Source organism: Berghia stephanieae, chromosome 7 (assembly GCF_034508935.2).
Source record: "Berghia stephanieae isolate SIO BIC M18660-M18661 chromosome 7, UCSD_Bste_1.3, whole genome shotgun sequence".
NCBI classification, from domain to species: Eukaryota; Metazoa; Mollusca; class Gastropoda; order Nudibranchia; family Aeolidiidae; genus Berghia; species Berghia stephanieae.
The window spans coordinates 4,408,756-4,425,658 of record NC_088366.1 but is presented as its reverse complement, the minus strand read 5'-3'; the positions used below and the strand labels follow the sequence as shown (position 1 = coordinate 4,425,658).

Below are 16,903 nucleotides of genomic sequence, written 5' to 3'. Positions count from 1 at the left end.
ACATTTTCCAAACATTCAACTTTGCAAGCAGCCAGTTTTGAACACAAGTCACGAGTCGAGTGTCACCATAACCACTATTTCTATAGGTATGACCTAGAAGTGTCACATGTCGAGTGTCACCATCACCACTATTTCTATAGGTATGATCTAGAAGTGTCACATGTCGAGTGTCACCATCACCATTTCTATAGGTATGACCCAGAAGTGTCATAAGTCGAAATTCACCATCACCACTGTTTCTATAGGTATGACCCAGAAGTGTCACATGTCGAGTGTCACCATCACCACTATTTCTATAGGTATGACCTAGAAGTGTCACATGTCGAGTGTCACCATCAACTATTTATATAGGTATGACCCAGAAGTGTCCAAATATATTATTTAATTTGATAATAGTTGATTTTGTACCAGCCTAAGACAATATTTTAAAATACTGTAAACCATTTTTTTTTTAAACAAAAAATAAAAACATAGCGTCTTAATGTAAAAGGATTCATTAAAAAAAAAAAATTTCTCTCTGATAGCATTTTCCGATTTGAGAGTTTTTATTCGACTGGCTCGGGTTTACCTAAATTGAATGGTGTTTGATGTCTACAAAAATAATCTAGTAGCGTAAAAAAAAAAATTAAAAATTAAATACCAAACAAGGAATGTTTTGGGCTCAAAACCCTTCTTCAGTCAGTAACAAAAACAATAAGAACATTATATCATCCTCTTAAATCCAGACAGACGCAGAAAAGAATTTGACATGACTAATATTTGTTACTGTTTTACTCATTTTTATTGAAGAAGGGTTTTGAGCCTGAAACGTTCTGAGTTCAGTATTTGGGACAGGGGGAGGGGGGGGGGGAGGTGTTTTTTTTTAAGCTGTTATATTAATTTTTGTACACATCTTTTTACAACCACACCTTCTGATAGCTCAGAATTGACTCTGATATTTGAAAACAAAGCTTTCTGATCAAAACTTATAATAAAATACTATTTTTTCCAACATTCACCGGATTGTCCTTGCTTCATGCATCAACCATTTCCTCAAATATCAATTTAAAAATCCACCCATTCTCGATGCGCGTTGCTTTAAAATTTAAGTAAAACAGCTGAGCGATTAGCGCAAAAAAATCTCTCATGCCAGTGAGGTTTATCTGCACATTTAATTTTTTTTTCATTTTTTTTCCCAGGCTATTAGGAGAAGGAAGGAAATTTTTTTGGTTCAAGCATAACTAATGCATCGCAGGCATGTATAAGGAGGATACAAGATTTTCCGTAAACAGGTGCATGCATAAGCTATTCAGAATAAAATGGATGGGTAGAATTAAGAACGAAGAAGTATGGCACAGCAGAAACCAGTGGGAGGGGAAATTAATAGGAAGAAGATGATGGAGGTGGATTGGACACACGCGTACAAAGAAAGTATTGGACTGGAACCTTCAGGACAGAAGATCAAGGGGAAGGCCACAGGGAACATGGAGAATTAAAGAATCTGATATACAGAGAAGTGGTAAGACCTGAAACGAGATTTTAAAAAAGTTAGCTCAGGATAGAGAAGGATGGAAATTGTTTGTCTGTGGCCTATACCCTGACCCAGGGTGAAAAAGGCAATGATGATGATGACACCTAACTTGCTTCTCAAATCATCTAAGGAAGAAGACAAGGGAGAGTTGTAGATCTGAAGATAACAGCACCAAAGAAAAAGCAAGACAACAGGGTTGGTCCAAATAGGGAACAGAAGATGGCACAAGCAATCCAGCGATGTGCCTATTTTGACTGCACTTAAAAGTCCTGATCTGATAGCTCAGTTGGTAGAGCACTCGCTTCACTGAGATCGATCCTGTGGGCAGTCGAGATTTTTTCTGACCCCGTCCGTCCAGCAGTGAGTGGGTAGCTGGGTCTGTTAGATTTGGTGGAAAGTACTTTGCATATACTAGCATCTTATCCAAAGGATGGCAAGAAATTGCATTGTCTGTTTTATGCTATAGAAACTGGGATAAACTCCGGCTCCATGTGCCCAATGGCTCTGAAGGACTATGTACTTCAAATGTTCCATCCAGGCACAAGCAAAGAATCTCGCTATGAAGGATACACGTAAAACTAAAAACTATAATAATAGATAACAGAGAGACGATTTACTATGAAAAGAAAATATCGCCTCTCACAACAACAAAAAAGGAGCTATACATTTGAATGGCTCCCTCTTAGCTAAGGTATTTGTGGCAATAGTGGATAAGGTATTGTACTTCCACCCTAAGCCTTTCCTCTTCGTGGTCGTTGTAGTAGCCCCTTAAATAGAGGATCAAGACTACAGTTCACATTTATGAATTTCACGACACACACACACACACACACACACACACATATATACACACACTTACTCACTCACATATTCATAATACAGGCTGTGATCATTTCATTTTTGATATTTTTTTCCACACATCCGAGACCCTTTCAAATTCTGTAATGTTTTAAGTTTCTATCAACTCCTGATAGAGTTCATTCCATAAATGAGAAATGTGGAATAGGGAAACACCAAAAGGAGGAAACATCATTAAAGATCCAACCAAAAGAGTGCCTGCATTTAATAACGCCAGGAAATACTGGATTTACTCAAACCGTCTCTTAACTAGACATGGAAGAACTGCATCAAATATGTGCAGATAGAAACTTGGAAACAGTGATACCGGCCAGAAATGTCAGGCAGCCCCAGAGACCAGTGATCACATCGTCCTCCACTCTCCAGTCACTAAACTTGAAGGTGGCTACGAAACCATCCTTAGGGCGGAGGAAGACTTTAGAAGCTGGGTTGACGAAATACATTTGGAGGTGTAGCCATACGCTACTACTATTATTCCATAAACGAACGACAGAGGGAAAGAAAGATTGTAGGCGGGTGTCTGTTCTTGATGTTTGAATGGATAGTTTGTTGTTGTGTCCTCTTGTTAGCCTGTTTTTTGGTCCGATGTAGTTGAGGAGTTTATTGCTGGTGTTGCCTGTATTCATTTTTTGGAAGGTACATAATTTCTTGTTTCCTTTGTTGTGTTATTGGGCACGATGCACGATAAAAATAAGTCGTTTAATAAATACAAATCAATGAAAGAATCGTATATTCATATTTAATGAAACAGTGAGACATGTCAATTTTTATGTATAAAATATGGTATTTAATTTATGTGCAAAGTATTTTTTAAAAATTCTTATGTCAGTGAAAAGCCTTAAAGGGTTTACTGATTTTAAATCAGATTTTATTAAGAAAACATACATCGTTATTTTTTTTCTTCAAATTATTACTTTTACATTTTGTTGTCATTGTTTATAGTTATTGTTATGTATGATTGTTATGTATGAACAATGTATGCCTAATATCTATTTTTACCCACAATAAATAATGTACTCATCCATCCATGTCTTTATGTTCCTTGTGGCTTGATGAAGATTGAGTAAGTAATTATCATTAACAAATTGAATGATTATAGGAACTTGTTGGCGTTCAGGCAAGCGAGTTGGAAAGGTAGACAAAGCATGCCTAGTCTGGTGGGTTCATATAATATTGTTGATGTGTGAATTTACTTCTACAAATAACAAGAAATGAAGTAGGTAGGAAAGTGCCAGGAGACAACAGAGAATAAAAACGTCGCGGCAGCGATGGGGGCTCGAACCCTGGCCGGGGAGATCGTGACTCAACGTATGAGCTATCCACGACCGCAGAAAAAAAAAGTCGCTTCAAATTCTAGTCTATCAAAAGCCACTTCTCCCCGACTTCTTGAGGTCACGGGTTCAATACACACAAACGCTGCAAAGTTAATTCTACAGCATTTCAAGCTATATAGCCAATATTCTCAACACAAACATGTAACATAGAGGGCATTAATCTGGTACTTGATACACTCGACTGTTTGCTTTCAGGAGTTAAAAAGCGATTGCAACACTTTTAGGTCATATCAGAGCCCAAAAAAAAAAAAGAGAATATAATGGGATTAGACCCAACATAGAACGATATGGATTTTTTAAAATGATAAAAGCAATCTGTCCCAATAGGTGGTGAAATAAACAAATCTAAACAACCATCAAAAAAATAAAAATAGAAAAAGAATAGAAAAGGGAATTCTATATATAACAAATTTATGAATATATATATATATATATATATATATATATATATATATATATATATATATATATATATATATATATATATATATATATATTAGATTAGGAATTCCATATAACGATTCCTAAGCACCAAAATTTGTGATTTTGAAAAAAACAAACCAAATGAACTAAAAGCCTTAAAAAGTCCCGGTCACTACTGAACAATACACAAATAAAAAACCAACACCTGAAAATTGCAGACTGAATAAAGCTGTAATCTATTATCAATAATAATAATAATAATAATAAGAATAAGAAGAAGAAGAAGAAGAAGAAGAAGAAGAAGAAGAAAGAAGAAGAAGAAGAAGAAGAAGAAGAAGAAGAAGAAGAAGAAGAAGAAGAAGAAGAAGAAGAAGAAGAAAGAAGAAGAAAGAAGAAGAAGAAGAAGAAGAAGAAGAAGAAGAAGAAGAAGAAGAAGAAGAAGAAGAAGAAGAAGAAGAAGAAGAAGAAGAAGAAGAAGAAGAAGAAGAAAAAGAAAAAAAAAAGAAGAAGAAGAAGAAGAAGAAGAAGAAGAAGAAGAAGAAGAAGAAGAAGAAGAAGAAGAAGAAGAAGAAGAAGAAGAAAGAAGAAGAAGAAGAAGAAGAAGAGAAGAAGAAGAAGAAGAAGAAGAAGAAGAAGAAGAAGAAGAAGAGAAAAAAAAAAAAGAAGAAGAAGAAGAAGAAGAAGAAGAAGAAGAAGAAGAAGAAGAAAAAAAAAGAAGAAGAAGAAGAAGAAGAAGAAGAAGAAGAAGAAGAAGAAGAAGAAAAAGAAGAAAAAAAATGAAGAAGAAGAAGAAGAAGAAGAAGAAGAAGAAGAAAAAGAAGAAGAAGAAGAAGAAGAAGAAAAAGAAGAAGAAGAAGCAATAAGGTCCTAATAACTCAGCTGGTAGAGCACACTTGGTGTTTCAGTTGCACATAAGGCCGAATAATGTAATTACTGTTACCAAATAATTTAGAAACAAAAAAACAAAAAACCATAACAAAAGTAGATGAGAGATCAGAGACAAATATGTGAGAACAATAAATATAATCCTTTCCCAATTCCCTTTTCCTGAAATAATTCATATTCAAAATTGGATATTTTCCTTGATAGATAGAATATTAAATAAAATGACAAATAAATAAGCTGATAAACGGATCGATAGATAGATAGATAGATAGATAGATAGATAGATAGATAGATAGATAGATAGATAGATAGATAGATAGATAGATAGATAGATAGATAGATAGATAGATAGATAGATAGATAGATAGATAGATAGATAGATAGATAGATAGATAGATAGATAGATAGATAGATAGATAGATAGATAGATAGATAGATAGATAGATAGATAGATAGATAGATAGATAGATAGATAGATAGATTGAGTGATATTTGGAAAAATATAAAAAATGAGGACTCATCACAAATCAGTATAATGTCGAGGTGACCCAGATGCTGAATTCTTAATTAAAATTTATTTTTTTTAATGAGCTTTTTTTAGCGCGATATCCACTAAACGTGCTTAAAGCGCTTTACAAAGGGTTCTTGGACAACAGCAACACATAACATATAGAACGAGACATGACACCTGTTTGGCAATATTACAATTTTTTTTCCGACAGAGGCAACGCTGTCAACAGCCAGGTACTCATTTTATACCTGAGTATGGTGAGAGAATGTGAGTAAAGAGCCTATTCCAAGGACTCAACTATGTGCCGAGCGCGGCTCGAACCCAGGACCTTCCGATCCGAATGCGAATGTCATACCACTAGACCACATAGCCTCACAAAATCTAGTCTTATAACTGTCATCATTCCCATCATCCTGTCAATAAAGTCCATATTTCTTAGATCCGATTCACCCCGATACCATACCACATTGAAGACCTGCCAACTTGGAAATTCAAAAATTCGTAACTTTTAGGAGGTAAAAAATTGTAGTCGCTATAAATAGAATGCGCTTGACTAAGGAGATCACAACATTGCCATCCGGAAGTAGAACGGACCAACACACAAAACTTTGTGTAACCATGATCGTTTAATACAGTTTAATGAGAATTACTCATAAACGCGGATGGCAAAAAAAAATAACAAAGAACATTAGTGACGTCAACTTCGTACTACCTATAGTTTACCCAAAATCAACGATTTTCCACTCAAAATGATTAAATAACACTTCAAAATCCATATAAAAATGTAGTCTGGCATCAACTTTCATTTTCAAAAAGATTTAATGAATTAGAAATGCTTGTGAATTTCTGCAATTGGAGCTAAAATTCCGTAATTTTACGACTTTTTTGTAACAGTTGACAGGTCTGGGAATGACATGATGAGTCAAAAAAAAAAATAATACAGAGATATAAATTCGTAACCTTTTTGCTCCCTTCGATAAAAATAGATAGAAATAAAACATTGAAAAGATTTTGAAAAATATCGTTCAGAAAAAGAAAAAAGTTGTAATAATCAACAACAAAAAATAGTTTTAAGATGCGTTTGGTGGTTGTTGCCAGGAAGGAAAGACGGAGAGGGTTAGGTGATGTGGTGAGCATAGCTGCTCCTGGAGGGGGGAATCGTCTCACCACACGCATACTTACAGGAGTCTTCTGTTGATGGATCGGATCATCACGTATATTGCCACCATATGTATGTGTGTGTATGGTGGATAACGTATAGCCATGTGTAGCGGTGGAACAGTTTGATGATAAATTTTGTATCAATACATAATAATAAGATCATGAGGATGGTAGAATTTTCAGATTGTATGAAGAGTGGTTTTTTACCAAAACTCTCTAACTCTGTTTTTTTCCCATTTTGAGATACTGAGGATTATCTCCCCTAAATTGTCTCATTTTGTCTATTATTTCATTATATTTAAGCTTCAAATTCACACAAATCTAGGGAAATTCTTGTGCCAATTGATGCTCATAGTAAAATTTATGTTTCAATTTATCAATCAATTTATTGGAAAATCTAAAAAAAAAGTAGAAAAATCGACAGGGGGAGTCCTGCAAGCTCAGTGGGTAGAGCACTCACTTCACACACAAAGGGACCAAGGTGGAGATCCTGAGCGAAGTTGAGATTTTTTTCATATTTTCAGAACCCCAAACCCTCCCCCCTGTCCATCTAGCAGTGATTGGATTGGGAAGTTGACTCCGTTAGGTTTGGTGGAAAGTACTTTGCGAAAGACTAGCGTTCTATCATAAGAGGAGCAAGACGTTGTTATTGTTAGTTTCACACGATAGAAACCGGGATAAACTGGCTCCATGAGCCTAATGATTCTGAAGGACAACTTTTTATGATGCAGTGGGGGGGGGGGGGGGGGGGGAGGGGGGTGTATTGATAGATCACTTGATAGAGCACTCATTTCACAAGCAAATCTGTTAAATATCCAGGCCCCTGCCAAGGTCCTCACATGACAATTTCCTCTCCATTTGATTACATACGTGATATAAATACACACACACACACGTGATACAAAATATCAATATTTAAAAATTCCATTTTTCTAATGAAAAAAACCGAACAAACTAAAAAAGCAAAAGATTCTGATACAAATTCCATACAAATGAATTGGATACAAAATGCCTCAAAACGGTTTTATGTCGGAGTAAACTAGGTACAGGGAATTTAATGTATTACCAAAAATATGAAGTTTGCTTTTAATATCTATTCTTTAGGTTAGAGAATAAATACGACTTCTTACATAAAATGCTCAAGGTTCCTATTTCTACTTATTTCATTTCTAGAGGTCTGGGTCATCCCGACATAATACTGTTTTGAGATAGTGGGTTGCAAATATGATGGATCATCTCAAGACAAAAGCTATAAATACTTTGATAAGAAAGGGGATAAGAAGATATCAATGGTCGTCGGATCAAAACTCTGAAGTCCCGATTTTTCACGATTGGTTGATCAAAACTCTGAATTCTACATACCAGCTTTGCGCACCATGTTGTATTTAGTTTCGGGCGGATCAGACCTATGATTATGTTGTCATCACACGTCTGACCCGCACGTCATCATACGTCTAATCCGCTCAAAATTATATAGAACACGGTGCGCAAAGCTCATATGTAGACTTCAGAGTTTTGACCCACCGATCGTGAAAATCGGGAGTTCAGAGTTTTGTATCTGCCGACCATCGACATTAAGAAATAGAAGGGGAAAGAAAAACGTGAATACATGGAATATACAACTAACACGTCTTCAGACTTCAGAGGTTACAGATAAATTTTTGATCCATGGTTGTCTCCTTGAACTAAAAAAAAAAAAAACTCACCTCGGGATCAGTTTGTTGGAGTCGATACTCAGTTCTAGCAGTCCCAGTAAAATGGCCGACACATCTAGATAAGGCTCCCACACAGTGAAGCCTCGTCCCAGTAAATCAATGGCCGCTCGGCGTATGGGCGTGTGCAAAGGCAGCTTGGGACTGGGTGGCTGGAGCAACAGGAAGGTCAAGGCTTTGCCTGGATGGATAGGTGGGGAGGAAAGTTAAATGGGAGAAGATGTGCGGCTATGTGGTCTAGTGGTATGACACTCGCTTTCGGATCGGAAGGTCCTGGGTTCGAGCCTCGCTCGGCGCATAGTTGAGTCCATGGAGAAGACTCTTTACTCACATTCTCTCATTGTACTCAGGTGTAAAATGAGTACCTGGCCATTAACAGCGTTGTCTCTGTCCCAAAAAATTGTAATATCGCCTGACAGGCATCATGTCTCATCCTACATGTTATGTGTTGCTGTTGGCCAGGGACCCCTTGTAAAGCGCTTTGAGCATGTTTAGTGGATATTGTGCTATATAAAACCTCAAGTTTTAAGATGAGGAATAAATAATAAATAAATAAATAAATAAATAAATAAATAAATAAATAAATAAATAAAATTCCCTTTATTCATCCCATAGGGGAAGCCTGGTAGGGGGTGCTGTTCCAGTTGGGTTCTGAGTTTGGTTCCTTTCAGGTTCAGCACAAATGTGGTAATTCCCTCATCCCTCTCTCTTAGCAGGTGTGTCCAGGATTTCAATCTCAAAGAAGTATTTTCATTCTTTGTTTTCATTTGGCATATCTCTATCTCTATATTTTTCATCATTATTAACACAAGTGATCGGTACACCATTTTTCAACAAGTTTCAATTCTGGTAAAGGAGAGACAAAAAGAGTAAAGACAGCTCCAGTGATTACAGTTGTTTTTTCTCCCCGAGAATTGAGAAACTGACCTAAGAATAACTCCGATTTCCAGCATACTCACTTGTGTGTCTGGCTAGGGAGTAGTTGGTCAGACTAAACCCATCCATGGTCCCTGATTTGCCCTTTGCCCCCTTTAGGTCCTCGTTCTGTTGTCGGCTTCTGCTCGGTTCCATCTCATGGCCGAACTCGGCCCCAATTACCCAAGCATCACAATGGCTGTTGCCTGCTTCCTGCGACTCTCAAACGACACAGACAGTTGTTTGCTGGTTGGTGAGGTCTCCCCTGAAAAGATCAATTTTTGTTGTTTTAATGATACAAAAACACTCAAACATCAAGAACAAAATCAAACTCTGTCCACTTGACAATACGATCTGTAAAGTAAAGAAGCAGGATTATCCTGGACATAATCGTAACCTTGACCTAGGTTTTCTGGAGGAATACCATTGAAACCATATTGATTTCTGACTAGGTCAAGTAAAGAGTGAGTCATTGTATAATATGTAATGTAATAATTAATCTATGCAGGAATCCATCAGGATCATTAAGGCCCTACATACTCAAAGACAACAGGTAATGCAAAACGCATGTATACTATTATCACCATGGGTGCAAATAGGTCAGGCCAAAAAAAAAAATCCTGCAATCCATTTCCAGCAAATTCAAAAAGTCAGAAACTTATTTTAAAATGTGACCTGTTGCCTCTAAATGGCATTTTGGTGAGGCGATCTAAATTCCGGAAATAAATTAAAATTCCTTTCTAAAAGTCAGAAATACAATGTACAAGCAGGTCAAGCCAATAAAAGCCTGAAATCCATTTCCAGCAAATTTAAAGAGTCAGAAACTCATTTTGAAATGTGACCTGTTCAGAGCTGCCTCCTTGAAATGTCAAAAAATCATAATTTCCAAGGGGAAATAATAGAAAATTCACTTTGAATAGCTTTACAAATAAACAATTTGCCATCACCATGATCCACAAATGCTTCAAAGGCCTCAAGACAGGATCTAAGGAACTAAATTTTCCTTTTCAACAAGATATATTGAGTCAAAGTGACGAATGTAGCTCTGTAGCTGGAGCCAAAAATTCATAATTCGACAAATTTTTGGCAGTACTAGGCAGGTATGTATTAGGTTGAGATCTAAATGCCAGAAATTAAATAAAATTCCTTTCAAATAGCCGGAAATCCGGTTAAGCTGGATATCTTGGCACCCATGATTATTAGTCTCTGTGGTCTGTGCGGCTATGTGGTCTTGTGGTATGACACTCGCTTTCAGATCAGAAGGTCCTGGGTTTGAGCCTCGATCTGCACATAGTTGAGTTCTTGGAAAAGGCTCTTTACTCACATTCACAATACTCAGGTGTAAAATGTTAACAGTTTTGTCTCTGTCCGAAAAGAATAGCAATATCGCCTAACAGGTGCTGCCATATTTCATTCTATATGTTACATGTAGAACAGAATGTATGACGGTATCTAAAAATAATAACCCACCAGCCTGTGTAATAACAAGCAGAGGACAAACAATACAACAAGTTGAATGTTTCAAATATTTAGGCTTCAATGTAACATCCAATGGAAAATCAGATTGTGAAATAAAGAAAAGAATAGGTATGGCGAAGAATGCATTCAACCAGCTGCATACAATTATGAAAAACAGGAATATTAGCATGAAAACAAAAATCAAAGTCCTGGATTGCAATGTACTGTCTGTGCTGCTATATGGTTGTGAGAGCTGGACCATAAACAAGACCATGGTTAAAAGACTGGAGGCAGTGGAAATGTGGTTTTACAGAAGAATGATGAGGGTGTCATGGATGGAAAGGAAAAGAAATGAAGAAATTTTAGAAATGGCAAACAGAAAAAGATCACTGATAACAAAAATCATCAAACGCCAAATGGAATTTTTAGGACACATTATCCGCCACCCTGGTTTGGAAATACTTGCCTTGACTGGAAAGATGAATGGAAAAAGAATAAGAGGAAGACAAAGAATAACGTATTTGAAAGGGATAAGAACTTGGACAGATGAAGCTGAGAAAGGTGGCGCTGCTTTAATAGAATTGGCAAGAGATAGATCAGCTTGGCGGAAGATGACCTCCGACGTCTGCTTCAGATATGGAACTACATGAGATGAGATGTTACATGTTGATGATGGTCAGGGACCCCTTGTAAAGCGCTTTGAGCATGTTTAGTGGATATTGCGCTATATAAAAGCTCTAGTTATTTATTTTTTTTACTCAAAAGCCTGCCTGATAAATGGAAGTGTTTTCTTATTCTCCATACATGTAGTGGTTGAATGGGTTAAAAACTAAACAATTGTCGTAATTCAAAATTATGTGCCTTAGATTGAAATTGGACCATACATAACGACAAGAGCATCTAAGCCGAAATACCTTTTTCCAACAATTAATTGTTGATTAAAGTATTCATAACAGGATATCTGTCACATGCAATAATCAGTAACAATTGCTTGCTACCTTTTGGATAGTACCAGTGGACAGAAAAAAAGAATTTATGGGAAAAAAAAGCTAGGATTAATATTGATTACTTTGCTTGTTTTGACTGATCACTCTTCTTCTTCTTCTTCAAACACTGGGATCGACAACACTACAATGTTAATTTATCTAAAAAAATCCTCATGAATTTCCAAGAAATTTGTATCACAATATAGAATAAAACTTTATTAAAATGACTATAAAAATATCCCAGACCTTTGTTTTAGAAATCAATAAAAATCACACCTAACAACACATCTACCGGTTAGGCGAACTACACATTTGTGTCAGTGCATGACATAATCAATCGGAAAGTGAAAATTTAGGATTTGTAATTTTTTTCTCTTCATTTCCTGAAAGAATATCGTTTCCAGAGCATTTTAATCTTTATTTAAAGTAAATCGGGTGATTTTTCATGAAGTTATGGTCAGATGTGTGGGAAAGGTATCCAGCAACTATTCTCAAATTTCATACTTTTTCAACTTGACTGTAAAAAATATTTAGAAGGGAAATTAAGCTTTCATATTTCCCTAAAATGTACAAAAAGGGTTGATTTAATCATTTATAACCAGAACTCATTTTGGATAAAAATTGACCTTCTAACTAAATTTGGAAATATCTCAGTTCAAACCTTTTCACCATCCGACTGATTATGTCATGCACTGACACATATTGTCTTACACTGATTGGAGGACACGCCTATGTCTAGCGTTTCTTACCTATCATCATACCGTCCTCCTCATCAAAGTCATAGTCGGCGCCCTCATGCTGAGCAGCATTACTCAAGAGAGATAACTCTGGATCCACGTATGAGGGTAAGGAAGGAGCCCATTTGTCAAGGAGGCTCTTTCGACCATCTGGATTAATTCTTCGAAGTTCGGCTAACAGCAAAGCTTGGGCTGCCTCTCGGATCTGAATGAACGAAAAATAATTTATAATTTTTAAAATAGCGATGCTAAAATGAGAAATCACATGATGGTTAATTAATAAATTCCCTTTATTCATACCCAACCGGATGTTCGACTTTTGGGGAGACTGGATACCCAAGTCTTAGCCTTAGTCGTCCGGAGTTTATCTCAATTTCGATTGCATGAAAAGGAAAGACGTATTGCTTGCTACCTTTGGATAGGACGCTAGTTTATTGAAAAAAACGTTCTGCCAGATTTACCCGTCAACTGTAATGCACGGTTGGTAATTCACTCGCTTTACATGAAAAGGGAAAGAGATCAATACCGGGTGAAGTGGATTTTTTTTCTCACCATCCTGTCCACCCAACAATGATTGATTGGGTAGCTGGATCTGTTAGATCAGGCTGAAAGTACTTTGCGATAGACAAAGGATATCAAGCAATTGCTACTGTTCGGTTCAGGCTAATGAAACCAGGATAAATTTCGGCTCCATGGGTCTTATGACTCTCAAGGACTATGCAAATGGCAGCTGACAAAATTGTCTCAAAATTTCTCACAGAATGCAAGGCATCTATGTTTTATGTTAATAATGCTTACAATATTGCAGAGGGCAACACAGTGATGAAAAGAGTAAAAAGATTGTGGCCATATTGTCAGACATTTGACAGGTCTGTTTATTGAAAAACAAAATTGCGCACAATATCCACTAAACGTGCTCAAAGCATTTTACATAGGGTCTCTGACCATCAGCAACACGTAACACGTAGAACGAGACATGACGCCCATTAGGTGATAATACATTTTTCCCGACAGTGACATCGATGTTAACGGCCAGATACTCATTTTACACCTGAGTACGGTGAGAGAATGTGAGTAAAGTGTCTTTCCAAGGACTCCAACTATGCACCTAGCAAGGCTCGAGCCCAGGAATCTTCCGATCCGAAAGTGAGTGTCATATGGTCCAAACAAGAGAGAAAAAAATTCCAATTCATCCAAATAAGTTGTAATATGCACAACCTACCTCTAGACATCTGTCTTGCCATCTCCTTGCCAACATCTCCAGCTGGGGACACCTGTAGTTTTGTGGTCCCACCATCTCTGGCAGGAGGACACAGTGTAAGGCTGCCAGAAGACTCCAGCCCTGTGGAATGACAACAATGATGGTGATGATGATGATGATGATGAAATATAAATAAGACAATTTAGAGGCAACTTGTACTGAATATACTGAATGTCATCTCAAAAAAGGTCAAGCAATGTTAAACATGAACAGTGGCTGGATGGGTGATGGTGATATTGGGAAATTTCTGGTCCCAATGTTGTTCCTCTGGGGAAGGCACTTTACACACATTACTGTATTCAACTCAGGAATGAATGAGTACCTTGCTATAGGCATTGATGTATTTAGTAAGAGTGGTAGTACAAAAAGGATACCTTACAGGCAACCGGTACTGCATAAAATGGAAACATGATTCCATGCAGCCCGCTGGGGGAATAAACGATACATTATGAAGCTCACTAGAAAATGCAATATATAAATGCTCATATCTATTAGTTTCATTTAGGTACACATTCTAACCCATGGTTTTGGGGGTGTTTTTTGTTTCGTTGTGTTAGTTTCTTTCTCACCTGCTTTACTTGTGCTTGGACGGTGGAGTTGTTTGGGTTTTCATCCGATCCGCCATCACTGCTGTCCTGACTATCGGTCTCGTAGACCAAAATGCCTTGGTTGGATGATACAGAATTGGTGTGGACTCTTCATTGCCGAAGGTTGGGGGTAGAAAAATGAAAGAGAAACCAAACCAATTTTATATTTGGTATTGAGTTTTATACATTGTGGATTTCACTGAACAACCAATAGTTCAATATAGATTAAAACTAGGGTTTTACAGCACTGAACTATAATTGATTTGGGACCGGCTTGACATGGAATATTTCAGAAATTCTAGGATGGTATTTGTCTTCTAGAAAAAAAAAAAATGAGCTTTTATATATTACTTTAAGGAAGGCCTAGGTTTGAGAGTTTATGGCAGGATGAGGCTCATTCTAATTGGGCGATATTTGAAAGACAAGTTTTCTAGCCATATTTTTAAAACGCGACTGTTCCGAGTACAGCGGACAAATAATGTTCTCCGTACTTAAGAGACAGAAATTTTTTTAATATGGCAAATAAATAATTCATATATGTTACAGTGCATGACATAATCAGTCGGATTGTGAAAATGTTTGAACTGAAATATTGCCAAGTTTAGTTAGAAGGTCAATTTTTATCAAATGAGTTCTTGTCATAAATGATAGAATCAACCCTTTTTTACATCTTCGGGAAATACCAAATCTTAATTTCACTTCTAAATATTTTTTACAGCTAGTCATGTTGAAAAAGTATGAAATTTGAGAAAATTTGCTGGATACCTTTCCCATACATCTGACCATAACTTCATGAAAATCACCCGATTTACTTCAAATAAAGATTAAAATGCTTTGGGAAGCATATTCCTTCACAAAATGAAAAAAAATGCAAATCCAAAATTTTCACCTCCGACTGATTGGAAGATCCTGGGTTCGAGCCTTGCTTGGCGAATAGTTGAGTCCTTGGAAAAGTCTCCTTACTCACATTCTCTCACCATACTCAGGTGTAAAATGAGTACTTGGTCGTTAACAGGATGGTCTCTGTCCAAAAAAGAAATTGTAATATCGCCTTACAGGCGTTATGTCTTGTCCTACATGTTAAGTGTTGCTGTTGGTCTGGGACCCCTTGTAAAGTGCTTTGAGCATGTTTAGTGGATATTGTGCTATACAAGAAAGCTCAACAAAGCCCGACTGTAAGTGTCAATACCATATACCTGTGTACATTAATTCTCACCTGACTTGTCCGTGCTGTAGGAAACCAGCCCGACTCATCCCCATCAGGGTGTTGGCCACGGAGATGACAGACAGCAGGTGTTGGGTTGTCACAGCACTAGAGATTTGCCATCGCAGCTGGTAAAGGTAAAGATAAACAAGATAATCCATAGAGTGAATGACGTTGAGGTCACTAAAAGCTCTTTGTTGTTTTTAGACCAGCAGTTGGTTGATTAGTTTTCCCGTAAGTCCAGCAAACAGACTGTAGATGTTATCATGAGTTTTGTGTGTTGGTACCATGAAGGGGGCAGCATGACTCAGCAGTACGGTCAGTAGTTCATACCCGAAAGGTACTGAGTTCGATCACCCGCCGCTGCGCTGGTGGCCTTGAGCAAGTCACCTCACCCTAGCTCAATCTGCGGCGCTGCACTGTGGCTAACACTTAGGTTATTCCAGTCTTCCCTTGGAATAGATCCTAGAGACAAATTTCCCCGTTGAGATGAATAAAGAGAATTTTATCTTATTTTACTTTATTTTTTATTTTTAAAACCTTAATTTAAAAAAAAAATTTTTAATATGGCCACTGGAATTATAGGCGAGCATTTTAATTCAATCCTTGAAATCGCAACTGTTGGATGGTGGTGTTGATGTTTTTTTGGTATTAAACAAGACATGTACAGTACTGAAAAACACGCACAAAACCAGATGCAGAATGGTGGTGTTGATGTTTTTTTGGTATTAAACAAGACATGTACAGTACTGAAAAACACGCACAAAACCAGATGCAGGATGGTGGTGTTGATGTTTTTTTGGTATTAAACAAGACATGTACAGTACTGAAAAACACGCACAAAACCAGATGCAGGATGGTGGTGTTGATGTTTTTTTGGTATTAAACAAGACATGTACAGTACTGAAAAACACGCACAAAACCAGATGCAGGATGGTGGTGTTGATGTTTTTTTGGTATTAAACAAGACATGTACAGTACAGAAAAACACGCACAAAACCAGATGCAGGATGGTGGTGTTGATGTTTTTTTGGTCTTAAACAAGACATGTACAGTACTGAAAAACACGCACAAAACCAGATGCAGGATGGTGGTGTTGATGTTTTTTTGGTATTAAACAAGACATGTACAGTACTGAAAAACACGCACAAAACCAGATGCAGGATGGTGGTGTTGATGTTTTTTTGGTATTAAACAAGACATGTACAGTACTGAAAAACACGCACAAAACCAGATGCAGGATGGTGGTGTTGATGTTTTTTTGGTATTAAACAAGACATGTACAGTACTGAAAAACACGCACAAAACCAGATGCAGGATGGTGGTGTTGATGTTTTTTTGGTCTTAAACAAGACATGTAC

At 37.0% G+C, this 16,903-nt stretch overlaps 1 protein-coding gene across 1 annotated transcript in view; it reads right to left on the bottom strand.

Annotated features, from left to right (window-relative positions):
• The window catches only part of LOC144976391 (WD repeat-containing protein 7-like), a 98,301-nt gene that overhangs the window by 8,860 nt on the left and 72,538 nt on the right, over positions 1 to 16,903 (bottom strand). Inside the window, 7 exon segments of the mRNA XM_078920655.1 lie at positions 8,389 to 8,575; positions 9,354 to 9,491; positions 9,494 to 9,574; positions 12,503 to 12,695; positions 13,713 to 13,832; positions 14,321 to 14,447; positions 15,555 to 15,670. Of these exon segments, the coding sequence (XP_078776781.1) occupies positions 8,389 to 8,575; positions 9,354 to 9,491; positions 9,494 to 9,574; positions 12,503 to 12,695; positions 13,713 to 13,832; positions 14,321 to 14,447; positions 15,555 to 15,670 (962 nt within the window).